Genomic DNA, 11,908 nt, shown 5'->3' with positions numbered 1-11,908 from the left:
CAGTACATTGGGGTCAATGAAGGGGCAAGGTGTGGTTTGGGTTGAGGGGACAGGCTATTATAATATAATAATAATAATTTATTAATTATACCCCGCCCATCTGGCCGGGCCTCCCCAGCCACTCTGGGCGGCTTCCAACAAAATATTAAAATACAGTAGTGCATCAAACATTAAAAGCTTCCCTAAACAGGGCTGCCTTCTGATGTCTTCTAAAAGTCTATGTCTCATGTCTAATATTTCTGGAAGAAAAATAATGGTATATTTCATAAATATGTAAGTGTGAGTTGTTTGTCTGAAGGGTGCTTGCCCCCGTTCCAATTTCCTTTCTGGTACTGCCCATGGGCATGAAAGGAAGTGTGTTATTTTGAAGTCTGCACCATGTTTTCTGTTAGCTCCAGAATACCAAAATGTAGAGCAGTTCAAAACCAGGTTATTGACTCTCCACGGGTATCCTCCAGATAAGGCTATTTTGTTTGATAACTCTTCTATGCAAGTTACACAGGAGACTTGGGTAAGGTGTAAAAGGAGGAAGGTTTGGTTAGGTATAAAGGAAGCAGGTTTGGCAATGTGGTGTTGGCAGGGCGGTGGTCGGTTGGTGAGCAAAGCAAACAGGGACACCAGCCCCTAGTATTGATATTTGTGGTGGCTAGGGGAGGTCCTGAAAACTCAATATTTTCCATGAGTTTGCCCTAAATATATCACCAGAAGGGACTTCTGCCATCAAGAACATGGCCCAGAATCCTCTCTCCTAGATTCATTTCCAAACAAGATTTGGTGACTCAATTCTGCTGTTGTGTTAAATCCCATGACAACAGCAAAACTGAACAAAGAACATATTTTTTTGGGTCATTTTAGAATTGCTTTTTGTTGCCTTAAAATCCATGATGTTGATGGGAAGAGTTGAGTAGTGGAGGAAATATGTCTTCATCATATCTTTGTAAGAATCGCTTGGGGGAAATTAGGCTATCCTCTGAAAAGTATGGACACTATGGAAATATTCAACGTATGAGCTCAGGATTACTTTTTGCAGTAACAAGTAGCTTCCTATAGGTAAATAAATATATAATTGAATATTTGCTTCTGTGGTGCCCCCGCCGTCTGTACAGGCCTGCCCTCTAGCATATAGTATTCAAGGACATACTGCTTCTGAACCTGTAGTTTCTACAGAACCATCATGACTAAAATACATTGAAGAACTATATCTTCCATGAATTTGTCTAATCTCCCTTTAATGTAATCTACATAGTAGTAAATTCAGTAAATTAACCATCTGTTGTGTGAATAAATACCTTCAAAGAGAATCAATAGGATTGTTGGTTTGAGGTAGAATGTAGGTCTATAAAAATGCTGAATAACAAAAAATGGTGTGAATTACCGTCACTGTTGTTTTGAGAGATCTTAGCTGTCTCCAATAGTTTTTAAAGTCATTTCAGCTAGAAAAGCACACACACTTTCTGTCACACACATACACAAAATTGTCAGGGAGAGCAACAGATGCAAACTAGTAAAGGGTGGGTGGATATTATTAGGTAACCTGCTGGCATGGTAGAGATGCTTAACTGCAGCGTCTAATGCACCAGAGATACAATTATCACATGCATGATGTGTGGAAGAACTGCCACATCTGTTAGCTTAATTAAATAAAATGTTATTCAAAATGCCACTCAGCCCCTTTGGTGAAAAGTAAAGAGATAACATTGAATTTACCCAGTGGGATTATGAGCAATTTTAAATTCATTTTCCCAGTGAGGGCTAGTTTAACATTTTAAGGTGTCCCTAAACACTAATAATTTGCAGACCCATTAATGTTCGTTGTTGATCTGCCCTCTGTTGCAGGGCAAGGATACCAAGTGGAACCCTTGCTCCAGTTAAACAAACCTACTTTTTAACTTTTATTTCTCTTCTGCACAGTAAGTGCAACAGTTAAAACAACTTTCCATTTCCTCCAGAGACATTAACATATCAGGTGTAATATTCAGAATACAGTCTGGTTAACTAAAACACATTAACCTCCCTACCCCCCCACCCCCCAAAGTATAGTATGGTTATTTCTTGAGCTGGTAGAAGTATGGTTTTTCTTAACTGGGATCCCTAAAATTAAAGGGATCCCTAAAATTAAATTCAAGGATGAATTTAACATTGATTCTGCTTCTCAGTGTTTTGCTCCTAACCGCATTTCTCCCTAGACAACTGTTCCATTTTCTTCCTTTGTTAACTTTTCTCTTTGACCTCTTTTCTTCCTACTCCCCAGTTTTCGCTGTGTAAAGGCTGTAATATGTTGCTTTTTCACAATCCTGAGATGCTTTTCTTTTGACTTCTTATCCCCCCAAATCAGAAACATTTTGACCTTTGTGATGTCTGACAAACATTTTAAAACAAATGGGAGTTTCTACTAAAGTTACTGTTCCATCTCCACACCTTTTCTGTTTCCCATCCATATACTTACAGATCTAACAATACACCAACACACTGCCCTGTTCCCCCACCATCACCCTGTTCCCTTCCCAAAATTATTAAGTATTAAACAACAACAAATTGAGTAAATCAATTATCTTCTTTATGGTAATTATCTCTACTCCATCATTTTATTTATTCATTACATTTACATCTCATATTTCCTTCAAGAAGCATACATATACAGTGGTACCTCGGGTTACATACGCTTTAGGTTACAGACTCCGCTAACCCAAAAATAGTATCTTGGGTTAAGAACTTTGCTTCAGGATGAGAACAGAAATCGTGCTCCGGCGGCGTGGCGACGGTGGGAGGCTCCATTAGCTAAAGTGGTTCCTCAGATTAAGAACGGACCTCCAGAACGAATTAAGTTCTTAACCAGAGGTACCACTGTACCTCCCTCCCACTACCACCCTTGTTTTATCATCACAGCACCTCAGTGGATAGATTAGTTTGGGCCAAGAGTTAGTGCTTGGCCCAAGGTCACCTATTAAGCATCATGACTATAGTGGAAATGTATCTACTCATGTATTTACTCTGAACTTAACCCAAACCTAAACCCAAATATAAACTTAAGTAACTAAAATAACCTAGCAGCTCAAAAGCACGTCAAAGTGCAAATAGATAAATAGGTACTACTCCGGTGGGAAGGTAAACGGCATTTCCGTGTGCTGCTCTGGTTCGCCAGAAGCAGCTTAGTCATGCTGGCCACATGACCCGGAAGCTGTACGCCGGTTCCCTCGGCCAGTAAAGCGAGATGAGCACCACAACCCCAGAGTCATCTGTGACTAGACCTAACGGTCAGGGGTACCTTTACCTTTTAAACTAAAATAACTCTTAAGTTCAAAGTTAATTCCAAGTCTGCAAGTCAGAAAAAAGCTTAGCCAAGTGTTTACTTGGATCCCTTAGTTTCAGCAAATAATGAGAAATGAATAAGCAAAGGTGAATATTTAGCAAAAATGAATAATTTTGTACTTTGGTTCTAGTCAGAGATGGGACCACCATAGTGGGATGATAACACCATTAACCAATCAGTGGTGAGATATGCACCTCTCCCAATTTGCTTCACATTTTGTTTTGGAAACATCTAACTTCTATCCTTATACACTCCCTTTGTTCCTCAAATGTTGTGCATGTTATCTGGCTGGTAGGTTTTTTCTTGGTACATCTTTGAGCTTCTGTGCTATTGTCAAGATTATTCGCATCATGTTCATAGCATTGTTATAGGTTCACCAGCCATGGCACTGTCAAGCAAGAACATTTTTGTACTCATTTGCAATGCAAGTGCCATCATTGCACAAGAGTCCATCAAGGCAACAGGTCGCACTCCTGTTCTAATCCCACTGTCATCATCATTTTTTATTTGTATGCCGCCTTTCCATAGTTAAAAAACAATCCTCAAGGCGGCTTACAGCATAACAAGATTTACATAATTACAAAAGTCATAAACAAATAAACCACATCAAAAATATACACAACCAAATGGGAAACAATTTCCACATAAATAAAAATCTAAAACTAAGAATACAACATTAATATCACAGTTTAAAATGACATAGGTAAAAAATAACAGCAATTTAAACAAATAAAAACAAAACTGAGCCCGCTCTGCCCAGCAGCAGCAGCCCTTTATAGAGCCTATCAGGCCTCGCCCTAGGCCAGGTGGTGAGTGGCAGGACTGGGGCCCTCAGGTGCTGAGCAGGGGAGTCCAGCTATAAGTAATACATGGGTGGCAGCTATCTCCCCATGTATTGCTTATAACACTAAAAAAGAGAGGTGCACTCTATTTGCATCATCTTTTGCTGGTATCTTCCTATCTCTTAAATATTTTCTTCATGTGGAATCAGATAAGAATGGTTGTCTATATGGGGACAAGAACATTTTGCAGCACGATTTGGGACAGCATTATTATTATTATTATTATTATTATTATTATTATTATTATTACCCCACCCATCTGGCTGTATTCCCCCAGCCACTCTGGGGAACTAGGTTGTATAGTTGCTGTTTGCTGTTTGCCACATCTATACCAATGATATAAATTGGTGTCTTTTTCAAGCTAGTTTAAGACGGTTATTAACTGTTATAAGATATATGTTACCTTCTACATGACTATTGGTCACAAGATGCCTATTTGAAAATCCTGCCCATGCTGTCGCTGATGCCAGCTGGATGCATGTAGCTGCCACTGTCTGGAAGTCTGGCAAAGAGTTTAATGCCATGTATACTAGCAGTTCCACTTATCTTGCTGGCCACAGGAAAAAACCCTGCTTTAAGAAGATTTATAAGCAGTTTTCACAGTGATCATGTGAATCAGTTTCTAGACTGAGCCTTAAAGGAACTAAATCTATGCAATTCAGGAAGAACCTATTATGTAATTACTCAATGGACAGGCTCCTTGAAAAGAGGGGTGGTGGCAGTGGGACATGGTGCTTTTGGAATCTTAGCACTTAAATAAGCCATCAGTCATATCTATCTGATTCCTACCACCATCACATTTATACCCCTTCCCCCATGTTTGGCTATAATGGACAGAGGATAAGCCTTCAACAGTTCCTTCCCACTAGATTGTGGATATAATCCTCAAAACATTTAGAATGACGCAGTTTAGGTGGTTTGCTGCTATATATTATCATCCTGTACTGATTTTTGGCCTCAATGACAAAAATAAAATAAAATCTGTATAGAATCTGCAACTCTTTCTTATTTTGTTCTTTCTCTTTATATGCAAATTAAGAGAACAGATCATATGCTTAAGATACAATTAATTTTTTTTTTCTCTTTCAGGCACCGGATATCTAAATCTAAGTTTAGGTAAGCACTGCAATAGCTTTTTTAAAAAAAACAAAAAAACAAAAAAACCCATCTTTACTGAATGAACATTCCATCTATCTTCTTGTTGTTCCTGTTGTAATTAGTAATAGCAATGATAGAGTGCCAGCTAAAGATTTTGATTAGTAGGCTGCTGAGTTACTTCCTTTACCACTCTGATGAAGAGGAAATCTAATTAAGATTGGAGTGGTTAACAAGACTAGCTTCCACATTGGCACCCCTATGGCCGTTGAAGCCGTGATGAAGCGAAAACCCATTAAGAAAGAAAAGGAAGGAAGTAATTAGAGGAGACTAAGAGTCAGGCCAATAGGTGCAAGAGGCCTGTATGGGGCTGGTCTCCCAGGGCTTCTCCAGGCTTTTCCTTGAATATGCAGCTTTCACTGAAAAGGTAGTTCTTCAGTGATTTGCTGCTCCCTCATGAGAACTTCTGAGTGTGTTGTGGGTAGGTGTCAAATGTGTTCATATATTTAGTAATGTCATAAGGCAACCATCCCCAATCTTACTGTTGTACTACAAACCCCCATTGTCCCTCATAATTGGTCATGTTGGCTAGGAATTGGGTGGGTAGGGGCAAGATTGGAGAAGTCTGCCATAAGATGTTGTTCTTTAATAAGAATTGTAAAGGAGCACCTGTTTGTCTCATAAAGTGTTGCTGTAAGATTCACATGTGTTTATAGCATGTTATTTTACTGGTTGCTGATTTATAATGTATTTTGTGCTTATCCATAGCAAGAGATTGAGAGAGATAGGCATGGCCAAGGAAGATGCACATGCCACTTTATATGTGCTTTAAACACACAAACCCAAACTCATTGCCTTTATTATCCAGGAGCCAAGTGTTGCTTGGAAACTGGTTGCTAGGCAAGCTAAATTGTGAAGAGTAGGGGCTGTATAATTAGCTTTAAATACTTGGTGTGGTTAGTAATTACTCCCAGAAATCACTGTGACACTCGTGAGGGGCTGCGTGTTCCAGGAAACATAACATAGCATTGTACTAACGCTCTGTCTCAGCAAATAGTAGCCCTAGCTTTGGGTTCAAAGGACAAAATGCTAGACCTTGCTAACACAGTTTCTGAAAATAATTCTGGGCAAGGCAGTTTCTGTTGTTGTTGGGATCTTGATGGCTGTTAACCTCTGCTATGAAATTCTGAATAGTTGCAATTTATATTAGAGAGACAGGAAAGGGACAACTTTTCCATTGACTTCTATAGGCAAACATTATGCCTGTAGTTATTTGGTAATTGAGAGATTAATGTTTTATGTAAAAGAGCCAGGGGAACATCTGTAGCTGCTGGTAGATGGAGATATAGCATTCTAGCCACCAACACTGACTACCCACTTTGGGGGGTTTAGAGCTCATCTTCATAAATTGGTTTCAAACTGAACAGCAGATGTTGAACTTGGTGTTTGGGTCAGTGGCCTTGTGTGGTCTTGACTTCCATATGAAGAGAAAGCAAAATAGGAAGCAATAAACAGCTCCTTTTACCCATATCCAAGAGAATATTCTTTTTTTAGAGTTGGGCCCAAGCTACTGCTGATTAAAAGGGGTATGTGTGTGTGCAACTGCAGTAAAGAATTTGCATCCCTTTGCATCCCCATGTAAGTGTCCATTTTGTATAAAATCTCACTATTCACAACTAGTAAAATGAAATTTAAAGATTATAAGGGAGAATGAAAACAGAGCTTGCACTGTGATTTGTAGCTTGCTACAAATGTGTGCACATTGTGCAACACAGGCTGGGCTATTCAAGAGACATAGTCTGCCTGCTTTCATAAGCAGTCCATGCCCAAGAGGGCCTCTTGTAGGAATACTATCAAGGCTCTGTAGGATTCACTGGACCACTGGACAACTATACTGAACAATGTGTAAATATGTTGTCTTTTGCTTCTTTCATTCCATGGCAAGGCAAACATAGAAAACACTCCTCTAGGAAGCTAGGCCAGTAAATACAAATTAATAATTGGAGGTCAAAGGTGACCTCCTAGGGTGTTGTAAACGACTTGTTTGGTGCACAAAGCAAACATAATTACACGTTCTTTCCATTTTTCAAGCCGCTACTGGCGTAGATGGAATCGGTTCTGCAGACGGAAATGTCGAGCTGCTGTCAAATCCAATGTGTTCTACTGGCTCGTGATCTTCCTTGTGTTTCTTAACACCCTCACAATTGCCTCTGAACATTATAACCAGTCAGATTGGCTCACTGAAGTCCAAGGTATGGAGGATTCTGTTTTGTTAAAATAATGCTGTGTTTTATTTATGAGAGTGTACATAATATTATAGTTAATTGAAATTTTATTTATGTGTGCAGATAAAGTGAATTTAGTGTTCAAAAAATAAAACCATTTAATTGCATAAGCAGCACCGCAACCCCAGAGTCGGCCATAACTGGACCTAATGGTCAGGGGTCCCTTTACCTTTTTTGCCAGGGAAAAATACAAAATATTAAAAACTACCTTCTCAAAATATTCTCCATTCTGCTCCATGGTTCTTATGATTATTTTCTGGCCAGCTAGCATAGGGAAGGGAGAATATGAACAGGCACTAAGGTGCCACTATATGCAGCCCCATCTTCCAAGAGCATAATAGTATAATTAATCCATTAAACTAATCAAATAATCGGGTCCCCAGTGCTCTGTGCAACAATACAAACAAAAGAGGCAGACTATGTTGAAACATCACAACTATGTAATATGGGGATGGGGAACCTCTGACCTTTGGGCTTCATGTCACCTCAGAGGCATCCCATAAGGCCCCCAGGGCTCTTGCTCCTTGAACTATCTCCCTGATTCTGGACTTATCTCCTGATTGTGGCAGGAGAGGGGAAAGCAGCAAACTGCAGATGCTGGGTGCCTGATCTGGATGGGTATCTGGTATGAGAGTAAAGAGACTTTAACCCTTTCCCCCTAACTGTGGTCTCTGATCCAGGTCAGGCCCTTGTGCCTGTAATTTTCATTGCCCAAAATGATCTGTTAAAAGTCATGTTAAAAGCTATTTGCATTTGGGAGGGAAACAACTACTGTTTCCAGTAGTGGTTTTTCACCAGTGGAAATTTCAATGGGGTGTGGGTGGGTGGGTTGGTGTGTAAGAGAATGTGGGGTATTGGAATGCAGCATCAGATGTGTGGTAGAATTCAGCTGCTGAATTTTTCTGAGTTATCAGAAAAGGGAAACAAGAATAGAGATTAAACACAATTATTCTAAAATTCAAATATTGAGTTTGGACATCAAGGGTTACATCTTGTTCTGTTCTTTTCAGATTTAGACCCACTGAAATTAATGGGCCTAAGCTAGTCATATCCATTAATGTCTATGGGTGTGCCCTCTGTCTAACGAACATTGGCTACAACCCTATGATTTGTTATCAACATTTGAAGAGTTGTCCAAAATGTCTGTAAAAACAAAACACAGGTTAAAAGTTCACAGTAATGAATTGCTGAAGACAGCAGTTGCAAGGGATAAAACCTAATTTGAAGATTTCTGATCTTCTTACAGTCTTTCTGTTATATTTGTCTTTTAGTGCCACTATAATGATCATTATTTGTCTATTTATTTTTATGAGACACTGCCAATAAGGTACTGCTGGCTCTTTTCACGGCTGAGATGCTCCTGAAGATGTACAGCCTGGGTCTTCAAGCCTACTTTGTCTCTCTCTTCAACCGCTTTGACTGTTTTATTGTGTGTGGTGGAATCCTAGAGACCATCTTGGTGGAAACAAAGATCATGTCACCACTGGGTATCTCAGTGCTGAGATGTGTGCGACTGCTAAGAATTTTTAAAATCACAAGGTATTTCTCTCTCCACCCCACCCCCTTAATTTTTATATTTAATGGAGTTCATGCAGCCAAAGAGAAATTGCTCATTTCTGTGTGGAAAACTTGTGTGCAGTAATGTCTTAGGCAAATATTACTTTCTGGAATCATTTTTTACCAGTTATTCCATCCCTGACTCTCCCTTCTTGCCATGTGTATGTGGCAGTTTAGCTAATATATATCATTATTTGTTTTGTTTACAGACTGTCTTATAACAAAGTTCCCAAATATAAAAAAAATAGTTAGTAACAAGAAAGCTAATAAAGTATAAAGTACAGCATAAAAACAGGTGCAGAGAGTCAGAACAAAGTCTTCTCCTGGTGCAAAAATGACATTATGGTAGGCACTAAGTGAGCATTTCTGGGGAAGACAATCCATAGTTGAGGCACCATCACTCAAAAAGGCCCCCTCTCCCATAGCTACACTTCACTTGGTGTGGGGCATTTGGAGAAGGGCCTCTGAAGATCTCAGGTTTCAGGTAGGTTCTTGTGAAGAGAGGTATCCATCTAACTACAGTCGTACCTTGGTTCTCAAATGGAATCCGTTCCGGAAGTCTGACTTCCGAAAACATTCGAAAACTAAGATGCGGCTTCCGATTGAGTGCAGAAGCTTCCTGCACTCAATCTAAAGCCACAGAAGCCACATCGGACATTTGGCTTCCAAAAAAAGTTCACAAACCAGAACACTCACTTCCGGGTTTGTGGCGTTTAGGAGGCAAAATGTTTGAGTCACAAGGTGTTTGAGAACCAAGGTACGACTGTACTCTGATTCCTAGTCATAAAGTGCCTTTAAGATCAAAACCAGCACCTTGAATTGAATCAGGCTCAGAAATGGACTGAGAGTCAGTGAAGCACTGTTGTGATATACCGTACTTGTATTGCCTGGTCCCAGTTAGCCATCTTGCAGACGTATTCTGAACTGACTGATATTTCCAGACCATTTTCTATAATGATCCCGCATACAGTGCATTGCAGTAGTCCTCTTTCCCTCCAGCATTTCATAATCATAAGATATTTTGATGAAGATTCTCATGACAATGATGAAGATTCTCATAACCATTTGCGCGGCTCAACTCTATCTTCATTATATGACTCTTTCCTTAGGAACCTGTCTATTTTAAGTTCACCACTAGAGGGCTGTCTCCGGGTGCTCTCATTATTATTGCTGCATTTTAGGCACCAGGTTAAAGATTTATTTTAAACCAGACTTTTAATGAAAATTATTGATGAGTTTTCACCTGCCTTCTCTTTTAGATTCTGTTGAATTTTATTGTGATGTTTTCTCTTGTAGTTCTATTGGTGTTTTATTAGCTGCCATTAGGGTTCTTATATATTTTGCACTCTTTCTTTTATTGTTAGCTGCCTTGCAAATTTTAATTGAAAAGTGTGGTGTAAGTGTTTAAAACATATAAATAAATTGCACAAGGGCTGAAAGTTATCAAGATAAATTTGAATTCTGCTTTGTGGGATTGGCCTAGTATAAACATTATCTTGACCCCTCCGCAATTCCCCAGAAACCAAGACGCCTGGTCCCCTTCATCCAAGAATGAGCACACACAAACCAGATTTTCAACCAATCTGGCTTTGATTCCAAACTGTTTTCCCATCTGTTCTTGTTGGTTTTCACTGCGCTGATCTCTTGAGTGAGGTATTCTGGCTTGCTTTGAACAGCTGTGAGTGTTGTAATGAGGTTGGCTAGAATGTAACTTACTGAAGCAGCACCTACTAATTGCTGTATATTTATATCACTTTTTGAAAAGTAATCTTCCTGGCATGCTAGGTGCAGAAGTGGTGGAGGACTTGTGTGATTTTCACATGTGGCCATAAAAATGCTCATTAACTGCCATAGGTCACATTATCTTAGGGAAGCTCATGAATGGTTCATTTCTTCACAGGCTGTTTGGAAAAGGCATGTTTATAGACGCCATACAGCCTGCCTGAAGGTGATACCTGATGCAGATGAGCAGTATCTGCTTTGGACAGAAGAAATGTAACCACCTTTCTTTTGGCTCTTCAGGTATTGGAACTCTTTGAGTAATTTGGTGGCTTCCCTGCTCAACTCTGTGCGCTCCATCGCCTCCCTGCTGCTACTTCTCTTCCTCTTCATCATCATCTTCTCCCTCCTAGGGATGCAGCTCTTTGGGGGCAAGTTTAACTTTGATGAGATGCAAACCAGGAGAAGCACATTTGACAACTTTCCCCAGTCGCTGCTCACTGTGTTTCAGGTATGGCTTTATTTGATTTATTTACGTAAATGGAGGTAGATTCAATGACAGTGTAACATGGTGAATAAAGCTCTTGTGCCGATAAAAAATATAATAAACATTCATTAAAAGCCAGTTGGAGTTAAAAATAATAATTTTGCAGCATTTTCTAAAAGCCAAAGGTGGGCCTTCTTGGGGACATGCTTTTCATAACAAAGAGGCCACCTCTGAGAGGTTCTATAGCCTAACACCTCATGGAGATCTTAATACAGGAATGGGCTTGTTATAGGGAGAAGCACTCTTGGGAGATGCTGAGGTCAAGTTATTTAGTTACCGTATTTTTCGCCTTATAGGACGCACTTTTTCCCCTCCAAAAATGAAGGGGAAATCTGTGTGCGTCCTATGGGGCGAACGCAGGCTTTCGCTGAAGCTTGGAGAGCGAGAGGGGTCGGTGCGCACCGACCCCTCTCGCTCTCCAGGCTTCAGGAAGCTATCAGCAAGCCTGAGGAGCCCGCGGGAGTTCCCGCAGGGCTCCCTAGGCTGCGGATAGCAGCCTGCTTCCCAGAGCGTGGGGCACGCTGAAAGCAGAGCACCCGGCGCTTCAGGAAGA

The 11,908-nt window shown here is 40.1% G+C and overlaps 1 protein-coding gene across 7 annotated transcripts in view; it reads left to right on the top strand.

The window, feature by feature from the left end:
- Positions 1-11,908, top strand: part of CACNA1C (calcium voltage-gated channel subunit alpha1 C) — a gene marked incomplete at its 5' end in the record, with an annotated part of 488,103 nt that overhangs the window by 332,897 nt on the left and 143,298 nt on the right. For all 7 annotated transcript variants that reach the window (XM_080971552.1, XM_080971554.1, XM_080971553.1 and 4 more), the window contains 4 exons: positions 5,242-5,268; positions 7,339-7,499; positions 8,846-9,071; positions 11,112-11,319. In XM_080971552.1, the coding sequence (XP_080827678.1) occupies positions 5,242-5,268; positions 7,339-7,499; positions 8,846-9,071; positions 11,112-11,319 (622 nt within the window). The remainder of the gene's footprint in view (positions 1-5,241; positions 5,269-7,338; positions 7,500-8,845; positions 9,072-11,111; positions 11,320-11,908) is intronic.

The sequence above is a fragment of the Podarcis pityusensis genome (genome assembly GCF_964106645.2).
Source record: "Podarcis pityusensis genome assembly, chromosome: 10".
Lineage (NCBI taxonomy): Eukaryota > Metazoa > Chordata > Lepidosauria > Squamata > Lacertidae > Podarcis > Podarcis pityusensis.
This window is presented reverse-complemented; position numbering and strand designations above follow the sequence as displayed.